The sequence below is a fragment of the Dermacentor albipictus genome, chromosome 1, assembly GCF_038994185.2.
Source record: "Dermacentor albipictus isolate Rhodes 1998 colony chromosome 1, USDA_Dalb.pri_finalv2, whole genome shotgun sequence".
NCBI lineage: Eukaryota > Metazoa > Arthropoda > Arachnida > Ixodida > Ixodidae > Dermacentor > Dermacentor albipictus.
This window is the reverse complement of record NC_091821.1, coordinates 105820448-105840043: the sequence shown is the minus strand read 5'-3', so window position 1 is coordinate 105840043 and position 19596 is coordinate 105820448. Positions and strand designations below refer to the sequence as shown.

Sequence of the window (19596 nt, the reverse complement as noted above, 5' to 3'; positions counted from 1 at the left end):
GGCTATCCGTGAAAAGTTAGCCACGAAGCGTCGATAATATGCGCAAAGCCCTAGAAAATGGCGGAGTTCGTGTTTGTTCGAAGGTGTTGGAAACGAAGCAACAGCAATGGTTTTGTCGGGGTCTAGTCGAATGCCCTCGTAGCTGATGACATGGCCTAAAAATTTCAGTTCGTCATACCCGAAATGGCATTTTTCAGGTTTTAAAGACAGACCAGCAGTACGAATTGCGTCAAGAACTGCTCGTAAACGCTGGATGTGCTGCTCAAATGCCACGACCTCGACACAGCTGACAGCCACACGATGCAATTCGGTGCCACATGCTAGGCATGTTGGGTGGCTCGCAGAAGAAGAGAACGACGGAGGTGCCAGGACAGCGATAAATAGAGAGATCTACAGCGTCGACCGAAGTCCTTTGTGGCTTTGTCTGTGACAAACTGGTGGACGTGCTGGGTACGCGTCTATGTACTCTGACCCCCAGGAACTGGAAGTGGACAACCTACGCAAAAGCCGACGGCTTCAAAGACTGCCTCCGGAATACGGCCTGCAAGATCTGCCGAGGATGCCCACCAGAACCGCAAGCCAGACACAGGAGACATACGGTACGGGACAGCCTCCTGCGTCGCGGGTTCTCCACACCCCACGCTGGCCGCGGCCGTTCCATGGTGAGCCTTTTGAGGACGTCGAAGACTGGCTCGACGACTTTGATCGTGTGGCTGTCAGCTGTGTCGAGGTCGTGGCAAAATATATATATATATATATATATATATATATATATATATATATATATATATAGAGAGAGAGAGAGAGAGAGAGAGAGAGAGAGATCAGATCGTCTGCCGGTTTGCCTCCCCCCCCCCACTCTAGAAATAGTTGGTGCGCCACTGTCCGAGTATTGTTGTACCCGTAACGTGTAACATTATGATACCTACGTTTAGCTCTGCAACTTACCGATACTTGAATTCAGACCACGGAAAAACTATAGCACACAATTTCCACTCGCATTGCTAGGGCAACTATACTAATATGGATGATACCCGCAGGAGCATAAATATACATTGGGCGCTATAACGTAAAGCTATTCCATACTTTTCTATTCCAATTCTGCAATCATCCCTCCACGACTGATCAAAAAGTTTTCAGGCCGCTCCCAGTTTCGCCTGTCTGTCACGAGACGTCACGAAAACCGCGATAACGCCCCATCTGATATGATGTGTGCGTACTGATAATGCATGATTAAATTGAATAAAAACATTATTGTTACTGATTCGACACCTTTTCGCCATTAGCCGATCGACCAAGAGTGTTCGGACTGCGCCCACTTCGGCTGTCAGTAAGGCGACGTCACAAAACCGCGAAAATTCACCGCGTCAAAGGGACGTGTAAGCGGTAAAGATGCATTAATATGCCGAACAAAACATATTTTTTTCTTCTGAATAGCCAGAGAATGCCCCGTTGCGAAAGGTACAGAAGACGGCTGCCCACCGATCGCTCAGGCACTCGCACCTCGTACCTGCTGGTGAGCATGGAATTATTGCCGTATATTAAACCTTTTTTCGTGGCAGCAAAACGTTATCCAGCCCTTTCGGCACGTTTACTACATCGCTCTGCCAACTCTTCTTTGCTGAGGATCCGTTTTAGCAGCATGCTTAACCTTCCGTAGCATGCCGCCGCGATTTTCGGCCAGCCACCTCAAGCCAAGTAAGGGAAAGCGGACCACTCGCTGACACCGGCACCACCCTCTTCATCTGGTTATCGAGTTTCAGTGCACTGGCTCGATCCCATCGAATCCTTCTCCACTTGAGCGTGCTCCTCGCCTCTCGTCAGCCAATTAAATAACAAAAACTGCTCAGTGTAGGCAATGTTATTCGTTTTGAAAGCGAACAAAGGTGACCTCCTATTGACGAGGAGAGCGATTGATTGGGCTGGTCAGCACGATTCTTGCGTCGACGGTTACGTATATTTGACGACAGGAGATTGGAATAAAAACACATTCTAATAGTTTTACGTTAGAGGACCCATTATTTACGACGGCATGCGGGAGTCGTCGATGGATGACCTCGTCTTTCCTATGACCACCACTTTAGCTTATACATGATGTTTCACATAACTTGAACCAAGGATTTTAAAAAGTGGTTAGCCGCAGCTGAATGAAACCAACGGCATATGGTTTACCGTCATGTGCCGCTCCTTAGAGTATTCTTATATTCCGTTTAATTAGTTCATTGAAGGGAAGCTGAAGAGTGTCGAATTCAATAAGATGCTCATATACCGATGCGGGAACCTTATAAACCATGAAGGTAAAATTTTGGGGGGGTTTTATCACTTAGGAGCGACGCAATCGTCGGTTAAAATTGCGCTGTAGCTCCGCCCCCCCGTCGAGCGCCGCGCGCTGCTGCTGACGATGCGAGCGGAGACCGGAAACCGCGGCTTAGTGACGTCAACACTGGTGTTCCGCTTCTTCACCGTCTCCGCGACCGTGCCTGACCGAGCTTATTTCTGCGTGTGTGCCGTCCTAATCTGCTTTGCTCGACCCTACATTTGTTTATTTGTGTGTATATAGGAGTGGTAGTTGACATGCGAAGCATCAATTGAACTTGTAGGCCGATCATGCCGGCGTTCTGTGCAGCCTGCGCTTGCACGAACACCAGCGGCCTTGACGATGTTCCGATGTTCCATTAGTTCCTCCAAGACAAGAAGCTTTCAGCTAAGTGGGAGGCTGCTGTGAAGCGAAACAACTTCAAGCGCTCAAGAACAACAGTGTTGTGCTCTAACCACTTCCGTGATGATTACTACCGGAGTTAATCAATAATGCGTGCTTTGGGTTCTCCTTCGTGTTAGCACGCTGAACGGAAGGTGCATGTTTATCGCCCACCCATGACGCAGGTTTCATGGCCAAGCGCCGCGAATTTTCTATTCGCACGTGTGTTGTGCAACAGCCTGCATGCAGCTACCATAACGCAGTGCAAGCGTAAAGTTTGCATGTGCTGGAAAGCCTGCTCACGCCAAGACGCTGCGCTCCCCCTTCTCTCGCACACATAAGAAACCGACCATCTCACGTAGCCGACGAAATTCGCCGGTTACGAGTAGCGTGCGGATGGCGCGCTGATGAAGGTTCTATACTACACGTGCTCCAACAGCCGGTAAACTTTTCCCACGTTTAAACCGTCTGTGTAGATTGCCGACAGCTTTGGCGCAGCGCACAAATTCTGAAGATCGCATCACCGCTTACGTTCTACCAGGAGGCATGCAGGAACATAACACTACAGTTGTTTGCCCGGAAACGTACTCACTGGAACGCTGAATGCAGCTTAGCAAAAGACATACTCGCAAAAGAACATTTCCAACACAAGGAGATGCTAACACTTCGCCTTCGTTCGCGTGGAAAGCAGTGCTTGCACCAGCATTTTTTGCTTCTTGGAGAGGCCGGCGCTTCGCAATCGGCTCGTACATGTAGTATGTACAAGTATGTACGTACGTGTAGTATGTACAAGTACAAACCCCTTACAAGTGATCTTGCACGCGACAGCGACAGCGCTACAAGCGAGGCGATGGCTGTCGCGTTCACTCGTCGTCTGCAAGCCGAACGCCACGCGAGCGACGGCTTTGAGCGACGACTTCCCGGTATGAGAGCAGCAATATATGCGCCGAAACTAGCGTGACGCATGCTTTATCAATTTAAGTTGATGTATTTTACTGAAGAAGGAGCACAAAATATTTCTGAAGGTCTTGCACTAGGTTCTTATTCCCGCACGTGTAAAATTCAGTAGTTTGGTCGTTCCGTACGACAAACAGTAGTATTTGAGTTATGTACATTCAGTTTCGGCTTCGCACAATTGGCTAGTCGCTCATAGCATTTCCGGGCGACGAGCGACGAGTTCTAAATTTCTAGAAACACGCTTTCGAGCGACAACACCGAGCGATTTGTTCAAGCGACGGCTCGTTTTGTCGCTCGAAGCCGTCGCCCGTCACCGTCGCGCGCAAAATCGCTCTCGTAGAGTTTGGACTTAACGCCAAACTCCTCAGAGAAACGCAAGCTCTCGAAAATTTCCATGACCGTCTCAGCAAAACACCACCAAACTACTTTGCACCGTGCTTCGTGTGTAGCGGCAGCAGTCGGTCCGCACTAACACCATTGTTGACGTCACGAGGCGCTCGACCAATCACGGGCGTAAACGAGGCGCGCGAGCTGTGCGTGTCTGCTGCTGCACTTTTCGTCGAAATAAAATAGTTTTTCGCTTTCTTTCGCTCAATTTCGATGCGATATTCGAATTCAGATGGATGGAAACCACAGCGTACTGCTCTTCACTCATTTTTTCTGGAAAAGCTTTCAGCTTCCCTTTAACTGAGATGAATTGCACAAAATTTTTAATATTCACTTCATGGTCAAGTGCGTTTCGGTGCATTGTAGAAGGGATTCAGAAACGACCGATCTAATTTTTTGTGGCAACGTACAAGCCTCGTGGCGATTTTTTTCCGCGTTTAAAGAAAGCGTGCAAAATAGAAAATAAAACCACATGACTGTGCTCGTGCGCTATCGTATTGCAGCGCTCTCACCCGTGCGTCGAGCCTATCGCTTATCGGGGACGACGGCGCTTCCTTTGCGTGCCACCGCCAAAGTTGCTGAAGCATCTTGAAGCCGACGCCTATAGACCAGAAGACGATAGTCTTGAACCGGATGGGCTGAGCGCATACTCCGAAACCCAACAACCGGCCGCCATCTTCCCTGAGCTGCCAAGACGCATTCGCGTGCATATAGCGTGTATGTGTTACGGGGTGTTCAGTGTGTAAATATGTCTGTGCCCGCAACATCCAAGTACAGAACATCATCGGGGCGTCACTGTGTCATTTATGGATGTGCAAATAAGCAGCGAAAACGAAGCAGATTGCAGAGCACCGTTTGCGACGAACACGATGTACGTCGAGAGCTGTGCCGCTGTGGCATATTCAGCCGTGCATGTGCTTTTGTCTCTGTATGTGTGTATCTGTGCGTGTCTCTCTGTGTGTATGCGTCTGTCTACGGGCTTCGATTACACAAAGGCCTGAGGTGGGCTTCGTATAGCGGCTCTCGCCATAGAACTCCGCACTTGAGTCACAAGTAAATGCCACGAAAGTGTTCGCACCGCTACACGGTTCAGACGCTCATGACAATCGAACTCATGCGTAACAGATCGAATTCCGTGCACTGGCGTTACTGGCTACGAAATCTCGCAATACCTTTCAGCAACTGTTTGAAACCTTTACGTGTGAAAGCTGGTTTGTGACGCTTATCGTAACTACTGGCCAGAGGGCAAGAGCGGCGATGTTTGTTAAATTAGTATGCGTACATTGCACAGTAGATCCGGCACGGCTCAAGTGATGTTAATTCATTCTTCCGCCGTCCCGAGACAAAAAACGGACACATTTGGGCACCCGCGCACGTGCGCTACGCATACTCGAACCTACGGCATGCCGCCTGTTTTTCAAGGCACTGCGAGATTTTTCAAGGCACTGCAACGCGGAGGTAAAGTATATCGCGTACTGCAAGGCTTTTACCAGTTCATGAAGTATTGTCAGACGTGCAAATCAAAGTGGAATAGCCGCAGAACCAATGTTTCCGCTTGCGAAGGTAACACACACTTTCCCGAACGATCCGCTCCACCTGCGGATATTGCGCTTGCCACAGCCATTCCGATTTGCAGCACACTCTTGCCGAGAAGCTGAAGTTCACTAACTAAATTCGCTAGCTGAAATTCACCGTCCCGTCCATCGTGAGAACTTCACAGTAATGTCAAAGCGCAAGCAGCGCAAGCACTGCGTCTACCTGCGGTCGCCTCGCTTGGCCGCTCGGAGCCGTTGGAGCAGCAGGTGGCGCCACTGCGCTTTGGAAATGGCTGCGCTTAGGTAGGGCATTAGGCAGTATAATAGCAAGAGCTTGGTGGCGCAACCCACCGCCCCGTTCCAAAGGGGACGCTCATAACATCCACCCATGCAATGGCGCCACTCAATATTTTTCTGTGTTCTGGTTGCTTTTCTGTGTTCCGGTTGTGTTCCGGTTGCGAAGTGAGCCGCGGCTGCTCACGCGCGCACGGTTCTTTCGCACGAATCGCGGTTAAGAGCGCTGCCTATAGAGTGAACTGTGCTGATATGATAGGAAGAAATCAGCACATACATTGAAAAGGGGCTTAAATTTGAATCGTTTCTTTGCATGTTTACTACAACTGGGAGCAGTAACGGAAGTGTTTTGTAGAAAAGAACCTTTCTTTATATGCGTGACAATTCTGAAAAGTGAACGCTCATGGGTGATTGTAGTGTAAATCGTGCCTATTTGTGAGAAGAAAATGCTCAAACGTTCTTTATATAAAATTTATTTAGATAAAATAACTCTATCGCTACCCTTCTTTTTTTTTTCTCAATGCACAGAAACCTTAACGCGTCATTACATAGCGTATTTTCGGCAGAAGACTCAAATGATGACGTGAATATGAAACCTTCGGCGCCAACGTCCGATGGTACCATAGTCCTTATATTTGCTGTCTCGGTAGTAGGAGATTACAAAGCTTTTTCAACGCGATGTGTCATATACAGCCAGGTGCAAAGGAAAATGCGCCATCACGTAGAAGAGTGCGGTACCACAGGAAGAACTGTCTGTTACGATATTCAATAAGGAATATCATTCTTTACCAAAAGACTCCAATAAAAGTGTCATTATGGTAAGCGTAAATGCTTCGCATTGTAGCTAGTAATGTAAACAATAATTCGTAAAATAGTCGGGTTCCGCGAGAGATATAGGTTTATGATGCAGCTGGTCGGATCCTGTCCACGTATGTTTACTTAATAGTGTATACACTGACAGTTGCTGAGCCCTTATCTCCTCTCTCCTTGTTTTGTTGTCTTCTTTATTTCACTCACGCAGTGACATTCTCATTCTCGTGTAGGTAGGGTCAATTAAAAAAAGAAATCTAGTTATCCTCTCTGTCTTTTCTTACTTCCCCGTTTCTCTATATTTTTTTCTTTAATGTAGAAACACTCTTTCTCTGCCTTGCACAATCGTTAGGCTTTGAACAGAACGCCTTGGAACGGATGCCACGTAGTCGAAATCAGCGGCTGCTCTCCGGCGTTCCTCGTAATTCACCATGTAGGATTTCTACATAAGTACTCAACTGGCTGCTTACGCCTTCACGGAAGCATATTCATGGCGCATATGACATTGCAGCTCTGCACTATACTATAATGCAAATAAGGCAAGCTCACCCTTCTGGCTACCCGCCGTGGTTGCTTAGTGGCTATGGTGCGGGCTGCTAAGCACGAGGTTGTGGGATCGAATCCCGACCACGGCGCCCGCATTTCGATGGGACCGAAATGCGAAAACACCCGTGTACTAAGATTTAAGTGCATGTTAAAGAATCCCAGGTGGTAAAAATTTCCGAAGTCTCCCACTACGGCGTGCCTAATAATCAGATCCTGGTTTTGGCACGTAAATCACCATAATTTAATATTTTTTTGCAGCCCTCTGGTTCTAAATATACCCTGCGGGCTCGGTACAGTCAGCAAACCAGCGCCTTATGGCAAAGCGCGGCAGAGAAGACCATTCACGTGAGTAAAACACAGAACTATGCCTCATCGCTTAGGCTTCTTCGCGCAACATTCACAGTCACCTCCGGGCGTGTTACATACGCTCGTATCCTTCTTGGCGACAATAACGTTCCCCGTAGCGCGCGCAGCCGACTCCGCCAGCAGTTGATGCATGCAGTAGACAGCACTCTACCTTATCCGTGCGTCAAGGTTTTCAGTACGCGTCATCATCGGTGAGAATGAGAGGAAGGGAAGAATTAGCGCGATGTAGGTGCTTTGACAAACTGCTTTCCTCGAAATGGTGCCAAGTGCATTCTTTCCAACTCAAATAAAAACATCCAATTCGAAGCAGCAATTGGAGGGGAAAAGCTAAAAAAATATGTAACCTGTACTGCATGCGTCTTAGCGCATACAGCCGAGCAATACACATAGACGCCGCGTTAGCTCAGCGACTGTTGCGTTTCCCTTCGGCGCAAAGGGCCGCGGGATCGTTTCCCGACCGCGCCATGAGCGTTCGCCTTTCAGCGGTAGCGAAATGCAAAAAAAAAGTCATTCGTCTACATAGGTTTGGGTGTGCTTTAAAGAACTCCAGGTGGCCGAAAGTTATCCGGAGCCCTCCTCTACGGCGGCCCGCATTGTCTGCGTGTTCGTTCGGTACGTTAAACCCTACAATTTGACTTTATTTGAAGTCACAAGACGCTTGGGATGGCCTACTCTTTTTGTGTGAATGAAAGATACCTCTAAATGATTTTACCGCATCGCAACATAATAAGGCGTAGACTTGCGGTCGGTGCTCGCAACGTACATTCGAAAACAAAACTGTGCACATTTGACACAGAGATGCGTCACTTACCTTCGTCAGTCCTGCGTTGTGCGGCCCTGTTGCCGTTTGCTTGCTTGGACAGGCGTAAATTTGTAATATAACTGTGGATGTCTGTAATGATCGTATTTTGTCTCATATGCAACGTATAACCAGTCCTTGTAGCCGACAGACACCCCTGCAGGCCTTTTTCGATTATTGTAGTCAAGGAAGAAATCAACTCGCTTGGACAATTACACATTTATTTACAAAACAAGTTGTCACTTCCAAAAAACACCATCAGTTGCATGTGTGTATGTGTCCTGAGACAAACTGTCATCGCTGACAGTTAAAATGTACTATTCTCTCTGTTCTACATTTTCGTGAATTGAATAAGACGCTGCAATAAAGCAGCAAAGCAAGTCATTTGTGGGCTGCTTTTCTATTCGCCATGGCACGCTTTGGTTCCCCTGTTTACGAATAACTGCGCCTAGTTGCTCATGTGCACAAAGTGAGGAATGTGTGGACCATTTATATTTTTAAAAAATGGTATGGTTCTACCAATAATATTATGTAGATTAGTAAAATATACTCAGACATCTCCATGGAAACAAATGCAACCTTTTAAAAGCGTGATCCAGGTAACGACAGCAGAAGATGAACATATGTTACGCTATGGTAATTCATTTCTGCATTTTCAACAAAGGGGCGAAGCAAGCAGCATGTACTGACCAAGGCGTGGTGGCGCTAACTTCTCAAGTTTTTCTCGAACCTGTTTCTGCTTGACTTTTCCGGCCAATTATCACAATGCCACCACACACGAGGTTGCTCGAACAACGAATACCGGTCGAGTTTTTTTTTTCTTGCTTCGCATTCAGATTCCTCCACACTTTCGTATTCTACAGTACATAGCGCTACGTCGGTGCTTCGTAATCCTCGATCATTCGTTCTGCTTAGAGTCTGACGTGCAAGCATTTCAACAAAGCAGATAGATGACTGGTAGCCGTCGCTTTACTTGTGATGCAGAACGCCAGATAAATTAGATATAGATGACATATAACATTAAAAAAAATGCTGTGCACCTAACTTGTGTACGCAATACTAATGATCCGACGTTCGACCACAATGGTGTAGCCAAAGTCTGCGCTAGGTTGTCTATTAATGAAGAAAAAATATGGGAGGTGTGCGCAGAGTGAAGTGGGGGGACGGTGAACAGTCCGTCGTAGCTCATCATCAGTTTTCCGAGTAACAATATACAAGCGGAAACCTTTCAATGTACAAGCCAGTTTCCTCCTCAGAGGCGCTGCCGAGTGTTGTGAGAAACATGTTGCAGCGACTGCGCGCGCGTCAGTGTCGTTTAGGGCTCTCAGAGCCTAGATGAGCTGTTCCGCTCGCCTCCCGCTGATCTCTTGTAGTCGTCGGGATAGTGGTGTCCATTGATAACAAAGTCCACGGGAGGCGACTCGGCCGCGTACGCCGAGTTGGACAGGCCATTCCCTGAGCGGCCCTGCTTCTTTGGCGGGCCGGTGAAAGGCCTCAAGATTATCTTCTCCAGGTTAAGCATGGGCACTTCGAACAGCAGTGTGGCGATGAAGGCCGCACCGTACGAGAAGACCAGGTCCGACACCACGTTGTTAGCCTGAAAATAATGAGCAGCAGATGTCAATGGCGGCATCAAGACTCCCTTCGCAGTCATTGTTTGTTTTAGAGATCCTCCACTTTCCTTGGAACAATTAATTACAGAGGTATTAGTGCCCACAGCAATCAACAACTCTTTCAAGGGGACAAGAGAAGAAAAAGGTGGCTCGGAAAGTGCGGAGCCTCTAATGCTAGCTGTTGTACGAATAGTGATATAAAAAACACCCTCAAGCACTTAGATGAATACTAAAACAACTCACACCAAATGCAGATAACGTTTTAGGTGAAAAGTAGCTCCCGATAACAAACGCGTCTAATCCTAATAGCACTATATATAGTATAATTTGGAAAACAAGCATTCCGTTAGGCTGTAGAAATGAAGCTCGTGTTTAGAGCACATATAAGACAGCATAACGCCTGAAATCGCATTCCTGACCTTTCATCCCGTTGGTTTAAGCGCGGCGGTCTACATTGACGCAAGCAATGTGAAAATCAGCTTTTGCTTTTTACAGCAAGAACACCCCTGCAGAAGAAGGCTGTTATAGAGTCCCATACAGCCCCATTTGGTCAAACGTTAACGTTGAAGTACGTGCTGCAGGAAAAGGTTAATGTATACGATGGATGCGCTCGGCGTTTCGATAACAAGGACGAAATGTACTTGCCATCTCAGGAAAGTGCCTGAGGTAGAAACGCTCCCTCAGCTGGCCTTGCTTGTACCACATGACCACTGGGTGCAGTAGATACGTCATGAAGGTCAACCTGCTCAGTGGGACCAGTGCCTTCCACTGGAGAAACTGGCCAATCCAACCTGTGCAAGAAATGCGCCCGGAGAAGCGACTACGTATGAAATCGGCGTCTGTTATGAGCGGATTAACCTTATTGTTATCCGCAGGAAATAGCTGTCAGGGGTGTTTTGTTTTAAAATTAAGGTACCCAGGAGACACCAGAGCCAACATTGTCGCACTACGCTATAAAGTCTAAAGTTATGGAATGAGATAAGGGCGTGGCCGACTTTCATTTGTTTGTATACACTCTGGAAGACAAATTAGCTTTATAACTTCACAGGTCACGCTATTTACACCTGGAAGATAAAAACGCTGATTTCAGTAACATAAAAAATAGTCCCCTTAGATTTAGTTTAATGTTCATCCAGGAAACCAACGAAAAGGTTTACCGACAAGTTGTTTAGTCCGTTCGAGTACACCTGTTCAATTGGAATGCAGCAGTTGGTATCGGTAGGCTCTTTAATATGACCTGTTAACGAGCTGAACTGTAATCGAAACCTGTTGCTGCGAAAGTACAATGAGACGCGCTCAGACACAGCTCTTTCTTTTTTTTCCATTGACATGAATAAAAAAAAACGAGATGCTTGCACCAGTAGATAGTGCCGGCTGTTCCTTTGCGCAAGGGTGCGACGGAAACGCATCACACAATATGACAAAGTTAGAAATTATGTAGATCCCTATGCACTGTGAGAGTCGGTGTGCTCAAAGTTTTCACGAGGCAGCAAGAAATGTGGTGCATTGCGACTAGAGACGCGCTGCAGGTTTCAGTGACGGATGCAACCCTAACTGACCATGATGGATCTTGCTGAGCAAGGGAAAGTTTTACTCAGCATTAAGTCGCAAGACACGACGGACTTCGCCTTGTAGAAACGCGCCATAGTACGATGAGAGACGCGCAGCGAATTTTGGCGGCGAATGCGTCCCGTAACTTCTGTCGTCATCGTCAGGTAGAAAATGCGCGCGCTCACTTTTTGTAAGTAAATTGTTGCTATGCGACGTGGCTAAAGCGTCGTGTCTCAAAGCGCTGGCTTGCACGAGGGAAATTCGTAAGAGTGTTTGACAACAGGGCATGCGTACGTGGTCTGATTGTTAGAACGCCGGGCTTCTGTTAGAGCATGGAGCTTCTCTGGGCCAACTCTGTTCGAAACGTACCATCGGAACTCTAATTTATATGTACAGGGTGTCCCAGCTAACGTCTGCCAAGCTCTTAAACATACAGTATACGAGCAAGCGACCAATGTCATTCTATCAGCAGTAACGTACCGCACCGGGAGGAATTTTTTTGTGTAATTTAACTATCGATAATTAGATTAGATTAATTAACGAACATTTTGATTGCTGAATTGAAGGCGCGAATTTAGACCTAAAAGAAAGAATTGTGTTTTAGAACACCCTATTCAGCTGTTTTCAGTGTGCTGTGTCTTCTGTAATTATCTTTTTCCAAGTTAAAATGAAAACGCGCGAAATATGAAAATAACCGCGTGATCACGCGTCCGCGCGCCGCGACACCAGTGGTCCCAGGCGTTACTGATTTTGATAGATACACGGGATCCAACGACCCAAAGCAACACTGGCGCTAGGTGAGCCACAACAGTAGCGTAGGGCTCCCAACTAAATTCAAACAACCACAGCTTTTTAGCGTGCATCGAAATACAAGTGCGCGAGGGTGATTGCATTCCTCGTTCGCGAGAATCCGGTCACCGCGGCCGGGAAGCCAAACCGCGACGAAACCTGCTCAGCAACGGAACGCCATAGCCGCTGAGCCATCACGACGGGCTGTTAGTAATTTTGTACCTATTGTTACATATAGCAATTTTCCTCGCGCCTTAAATGTGATAGCTGAGCCCTATACTACGAGGCGAGTAATTGGCGCAAATCTCTTGCGAAGGCACGATGAACTTCTTCCTTCTGCTTGACGCAAATGCAATCGAGCGGAGCGCAGATCACGCAAGTCGGTCGAATTACCGCTGAGGAAGATTGTATGTGCAGATAACCGACTTATTCTCGGAGCGTTTTACGGTTCGTCGCGCAGCAGGCACGATGCAACAACTTGACGTACCTCCGAGACCAAACTGCGAAGCGAACAGGATGTAGGCCACGGTGGCCGCCCAGGCTGTCCGGTGAGTGATGGCGAACACGTAGCCCACGATTCCCACTGTCTCGTAATGCTCGTGCCAGTCGCGGATCCCGTAAATCATGGCCAACTGAAGCGTGATGGCGGCCGCCCAGCCAAGGATGGCCAGCGCCTGCGAGACACCGTCATGGGGTTGCGACCACAACTCTCGTGAGGATTTCTTTATCGCATAAGTCATCACTGTGCAGTCATCGCTGCGGTTAATGAAAGCGTAAATGGTTCGGAATGTCGCTAACATTACATCATGTAATTATATCACGTAGCCGCGCCGAACGTACGAGGAACGCACGCATGCGAAATATCTGGAACGAAAACATTCTCATTAGGAGCACCTAATCACAGGTAACTTTCAAATCATCATGAGGTCATCGTTATTATATATTATAGATTCATTACTACAGGGGAAAAAAAAGTGCCTGTTCTTGGCCGCCACTTGGGGATGCCTTCAAAAAATGTCAGAACCAAGGCGGTTCACGAAGAGCAGATAAAACGTGCGAGCAATCTACAGCGGACCATATATGTTTTCGGGACATAGAAATCGCGATAGAGTTGAGACACCTGACGACCTCGCCAAAAAGCCGAGAATTTAGATGACCAGCGCCATCTTTGTGTGGAGAAGTAAACACTTCTCTCTCTGATTCGAGAGTGGTGCCTTGGCTGCGATAAGATTTCGTTTTCTTTTTTTTTTTCGGATCTCATGCTCCGAAAACGTTTGCGGTTTGGGGCATCCGCTTTAAACATACGTTTCGAAAAGCGTATTTTTTATCGTGCTATACAGGAGCCGCTCTTGCTTTGTCGGTTTCGTGTTCTGATAGTTCAAACATTTCGAAAGAGCTTTGCGCGTCGTGGGAGGCGCAGCCATAACTCGTTCCTTCGTGAACCGGCTGCATTTTTACCGGAGCTGTTAATGCTACTAAAATCAGCCATGAACACACAGAGAAAAGCTTTCGCAAAAAGTGTTTGTATGCCAACTGTCCGTGTCCAATGCAAGAAAACTATTGGAATTGTATCCGGAAGAAATTTTACAGAGATACACAAGCCCATGTGCGTGATATAGAGTAGAAATCGTAAAGAAGTGGTTTCACTGAGGGAGTCTCAAGTAATTGTGCAGCTCTTGAGAAAAGCCATTAACACGTACCCGAAAGTTTGAATGGATTACTGTAATAGAACTAGAAACCAAATCTCCATGAATCTTGGATACTATAAATGGGTCAATAATTTGCAGATCATACGGGATGAAGAGTTAGAAATACATGCGAGGGCTAATAGTCGCACTAATTGCAGCGCACCACAGATACCGCGGTGATATTGAAGCGGTAGCCGTATGAAAACTAAACATCGAATGGGAATGAAACGTTGCAATTATAAAAGGGAAAGAGAGGGAGGAGAAGGAGTAATAAAAGAAAGGCAGGGAAGTTAGCTATGCTGTGCCTGACTTGCTACACTGCACTGTGGAAAGAAGAGAAAAATATAAGGAAAGGACGAAAGTAAGTGCCATGCACACGTACACTCCATCCTTCTTTGTTCGATTCAGTCGCGAGAAATTCAGCAGCGCCTTCGTTGCTTTCGCATCGCAGGCACGTAGTTGTCATCTGTTTAAAGCATGTCGTCTAATTGCATCAAACCAAAGCGAAATGCGAGTCTTCGATCGTCGGAAAAAGAGTTGTCCCTCAGTGTGCACGGAAGGAAGACCGCTTGTCTTCGTGTGCGATCAATAGCTTATACAGAAAGTGTGACTGATTATTAACGTCACAAAAATCAACTTTTTACAGCGAAGCTGTATATGGCTAGCCAATTCGTCCGTCCATCCGTCACCTGTACGCCGAAAAATTCTCCGGCGCAACGCCATGCGCATGCGCGAAAAAAACAAAATGAGATGGAGAGGCGCGTGAATGGCTGCGCCAGTAGTGAAGTCGTTGCTCTCCATCGGAGCAGAGCCGGGAACGAGCTCGTCTACGCCGTGCCAATGCTGCAGCCCGGGCACAAGAACAGGCTCGTGCAGCCGAGCGCAAGCAGCAACTGCGTACCGAGGATCCGGCACCCTAGCAAGCCGTCGTTTAATGAACCGTCCGGATTAAACCAGTAATAAACACGGGGGCCGCACGTTTCAGCTTTTCTGGTTGCCAATCTGTACGGAGTGCTTGGGCGGTGATTTTTAAAGATTTCTGTCGCTTCTACGATTCTGTCGACTTCTTTGTGAGAAACTTGGAGGTACAAAGAATACCAAGAAGGAAGTCAACGGCGTACCCCCCCCCCCCGCCCCATCCAAGACAGTTATATTATGCATACTCTTTATGCGTTTTTTAGGCTTTGCGGGACAATGTCAAGCATTTATTAGATACACATATACATACTGGGAAGGTCACGTAATGCGCAGGTTAGATAACCGTTGGACCATTAGGGCTACAGAATGGGCACCAAGACAAGGGAAGCGCAGTACAGGAAGGCAGAAGACTAGGTGGTGCGATGAAATTAGGAAATTCGCGGGTGCTAGATGGAATCGGTTGGCGCAGGACATGGGTAATTGGAGATCGCAGGGAGATGCCTTCGTCCTGCAGTGGACATAAAATTGGATGATGATGTTGATGTTGATGATACGTACTGAAGTCTAGATGCACCGAAAATTTGCCGTAAAAAGACATTGCATTCGTGTGGGCTGCGTGCGTGAGCGAGCGCATGAGTAGTTTGCCAAAATAGACTATCCAGACCACGTGCTTATAATTTCCTAATTCGCGAAGTCAGAACACCTGTTTCATATTACGGTAGCTAGGCAGTGTTCCATCAAACAAACGATATGGAAGCCATAAGGTGAGAACGAGAGAGGTGGAAGGAAAGGCGACTGGGTGCACGTCCGCGTTGCTATACTACACAGAGGGTTGGGCGGCGTGATAACATAAATAAATAAATAAATAAATAAATAAATAAATAAGAGATAACACTGCGTGTGTGTATGCGGAGGTAAGTGGTTACTAATATCTGTCGATTTCAGCAACTGCAGCTATGCACGTGTGGCTGATTAACGGCCACAGAGACGCTAAAATGACATCGGCTACAATACCTATGCATTCAAAGAAGCATAAATTAATGACGGATTGAAAAAGTCGCAGTTTCGCCAGAAAGTCGAAGCATCGATTGCGATAGCAAATTAGTAGACAGCTAGCTATACGAAGTAAGGAAAGTAGTTTTATCGGCCGTATAAACAGGTAAACATAGGCTTACTAACTAAATTAACACGCATGGTTATTGGTTGTTCATTTTTTTAACGAAATAGATGTGTTATAAGATTGCGTGAAAACGCATCTTACATTAAATGTCAACGTTATTACGATTATCATTTCCGGAAGTCACGCGCGCACAAGCACACATGAACGCATCTCATTTGATGACCGCAGAAACTAGCTGTAAAAACGCTAAAGTGAGGAAGCGAGGCGGCAGCAGCGAGCGAATTGATCTTCGTGTTGCGTCTCGCACCGATGCGAACTTAGCCGCTAAAAGACAGCGCGTGGCTGGACTCTGTCCCCGTCGCAGATGGCTTTCAAGATACAGCGGCCGGGCAGGCGCGCGTGGCAGCCCGGGTCGCATAAAGTAGAACGCCCCCCCCCCCCCCCCCTCCCTAGCCTCCTCCCCCCCGATCCTTGCGCGCGACGGAAGACGACGCGGCTCCTCCCCGCTTCCCTCGCTTGCGTGAGCGAGATTGAGCCGCGATCGCAGGCTCACCCTCACGCGCTTTCACTAGCTCATATAGCACACGGCGCGCGCCGCTGATTTTATCGCCCTTATGGTACGTTCACACTGAGGAATCCGGCGTCTACAGCGAATGGAATCCTCCTGCCGCCGAAAATCGCGTAGTTCACACTGCTTGCGGACCGCACCGCCGGAAAGACATACAGCGCCATCTGCCCCATAAAGTGCTAACCTCCAATCAAGCGCGGGATATCCCGGATGTTCGCGCGGCTCGAAATTGCGCAGTTGTCTCCGCTCGCGTCGAGTTCATGAGTTTATATTGCGCATCTCCACCATTACTTGGAAAGACAATGATGAACCCCGAGCAAGAAGAGGCAGTACTGCTTGGCCTGTTGGCAAGCACCTTTCTGGCGGTGCATGAAGCGCAGAAGCATTCGCCGAAGACACGGCGACAGCGGCGTTGGTGAGTTCGCCCAGCTCTGCTAGAGCGCGAACAGTTTGGTCACGCCACGCAACTGCTACCCCTCCTGCGAAATCGCGACGTGGAGTACTACAGAGAGTAAGTTGAGGACTGGGTGGTTGCGCACCAGTTCGATGAGCATTTCGGATGTGGATGTCGCGGCGGACTCTGATGACTGCGACGACTGCGACATGACGTGAGACTCGGCCGCCATCTTTGGAAGTTCTGTTTCGCGCTCCCCGATTGGTCAGCGCCGCGCGGCGGCGAGGCAATCCGGCGGCAGCTGCCGCAAAAATCGGTACGGGAGCGATCGGCGCGGAAGGGGCTATTCCGGCGGATCTCGCCGCCGCCGAACTGGTTTCCGCCGAACTAGGCGCCGCTCCAGACGCCGAATGTCTCAGTGTGAACGGGGCATTAGACTTTATACGGAGCCTCACGGCGACGCCGACGGCGACAGCAGAAATGCGCTTGGAGTGTATATATAATTGCGCAATGAAAAAAAAAAAACTTAGCGGCTGTCATGACCCTCTACACACACTTGGAGAAAAGGCACCTAGAGCCATTTATGAATAAGCAAACGTTCATCCTTACTTAATACGTTCCCCGACAGGAAAGGAAAGTCAGACTAGATAGGCGAATGATATACAACAATTCGCCTTCGACATTGTGTATAAAAGAACGGGCATAACACTACCGGATGCCAGCGCGATGTCACGGCACGTAGCAAAAATTGCAAGTACTTCACACATCTATTATCGCGTAACAGGTACTGTAGTGATGATAAATGAAAGATCAAAGGCATCAAATGCAGTGTATCTTCATGTTTCAGTGTAACTTCATGATTCGCGCGATTCCAGAGGACACAATGATTTGTGGAGGACATATTAAAAAACTAAATTCCTCTTACGTCCACTGAATGAAGGAAGATATGTCAGAATACGTTGGCACGCTGTATGACATCAAAAAAGCAAAGCCTAGATGACGTGTTAGTTGTGTGGTAAGGACGCAGTATTCGACAATACAAATTCCATTGCCCACCTGAATTTCACGGAGCTCAGAAATAAAGGGGCTTGTATAAAGATCACCTATGCCTTCTTGCTGGCTGTCGACGAATGGAAATCAACGGTACACCGAGTAGACCAGAAAAAGAAGCCATATGGCGTCTAACTACACTCCCGAGCTGTTAAACGTGCAAGAGCTTCGATATTACGATGTCGAATAACGGTCCTAGTCGTCGAAGCGAAAGTCTGGGGTTGTGGGTCCACAAACGTGTGAACCGTAATATCCGGAAGCAAATGTAGACAATGTAGGGGATGTTAAAAAGTTCCCCACGCCTTCACTCGAAGTTTCCAGGTGACCAGAAGTATGCCTTGAAGGCTAGAAGCAATCGCTATGATATTTCCATACAACCAGGCCGTGCCGCAAGCCTTATTTCGCTCTGCATGGAAGCTTTGACTGGCAATGTGGTAACCGAGTCCTGGGCATTACAAACCTGACATTAAAGTAGAAGAATATATAACTATTGCGAGGGAAATGAAGTGCTGAAGGAATGATGAACGTAGAATAAAAATCCAAATAGCATGAAATTCTAGGAAATGAAGCCTGTCTCTGAAAGGAATCACAGCAACACAGTTTTCTTGTCTCGGCAGTGTAAAAGTGATGAAAAGTAAGAACATCGAGACGACGGCAACGCGCACAAAAAGAAATAATAAAGAAAAGAAACAAGCTTTTCAGAGAGTTTGTGACCATGACACGATAGCACATTGAAAAACACGATATGGCAGCAATCATGTAGGAAATCAAGTCGTATAGTAAAAACTATGCCTGAAAATTGTTTTATACTATAACAACGTTATAGTTTAACTGTTATAGTATAACTATTATGCTATAACAAACGTTATACTGTAACAAAAGCCATTTTATACTTACGTCTACTTCCGCATAAGGCAGAACAACACTTTCGCACCTGCGCTTCAGAATCGCAGCGGAAGCAAACAAATAGTTATTCTTGAACACACGTCTATTGCTGTCAACACTTCACCTTTCTGCGAAGCACTCAAGCGAACGACAATTTTCTGTATGGCGATTTTAAAAGTCAAGTGACGATGGGAGGCAATCGCCGGAGTGAAGGTGTGTGTGCGGGTGTTTTGTTTTTTCGCTTTGTTTTGAACGCTGCACAAGCAGGATTCCTCCTGCCCTCTCCCCTGTCCTCCTCACCAGCCCCACTAAAGACTTTAGCAGGTCGACAAAAGTGTGAATGTCATCAAGAGCCCCCTTAGCCTATTGATAAATTCAACATCCCAAGGACAGCTTATGTGCAGTTTCTGTACCCCCCCCCCCCCCCCATCCCCAACCCCTCGCTCCGCATTCGCTTAAAACACATGTCTTGCGACACATACCTTGCTGAAACGAATTTTCTGCTTCCTGAAGAAAATGAGGCCAAGGAAGAGTCCAACAGCGTAAGGTCCGTAATGCGTGTACGGCCTCCAATGAATGTAGAACGCTTCCTTCTTGATGAGGCTGAAATGAAATACGAACGATTGTC

The 19596-nt window shown here is 47.4% G+C and overlaps 2 protein-coding genes across 6 annotated transcripts in view; one reads left to right on the top strand and one right to left on the bottom strand.

The window, feature by feature from the left end:
* The first annotated feature begins 360 nt into the window (after positions 1-360).
* LOC139055522 (uncharacterized) overlaps positions 361-19596 on the top strand; it is a 69773-nt gene continuing 50537 nt past the window's right edge. For 3 of the 5 annotated variants that reach the window (XM_070533034.1, XM_070533032.1, XM_070533030.1), the window contains exons 1-3: positions 361-662; positions 1438-1516; positions 7486-7572. In XM_070533034.1, the coding sequence (XP_070389135.1) occupies positions 461-662; positions 1438-1516; positions 7486-7572 (368 nt within the window). In that variant the 5' untranslated portion in view covers positions 361-460. The remainder of the gene's footprint in view (positions 663-1437; positions 1517-7485; positions 7573-19596) is intronic. The other 2 variants (XR_011511835.1, XR_011511838.1) reach the window with 1 other exon arrangement.
* Positions 8599-19596, bottom strand: part of LOC139055520 (nose resistant to fluoxetine protein 6-like) — a 94282-nt gene continuing 83284 nt past the window's right edge. Inside the window, exons 12-15 of the mRNA XM_070533024.1 lie at positions 19451-19571; positions 12833-13019; positions 10651-10796; positions 8599-9989 (exon numbers count right to left, since the gene is read on the bottom strand). Coding sequence (XP_070389125.1) covers positions 9717-9989; positions 10651-10796; positions 12833-13019; positions 19451-19571 — 727 coding nt within the window. The 3' untranslated portion in view covers positions 8599-9716. The remainder of the gene's footprint in view (positions 9990-10650; positions 10797-12832; positions 13020-19450; positions 19572-19596) is intronic.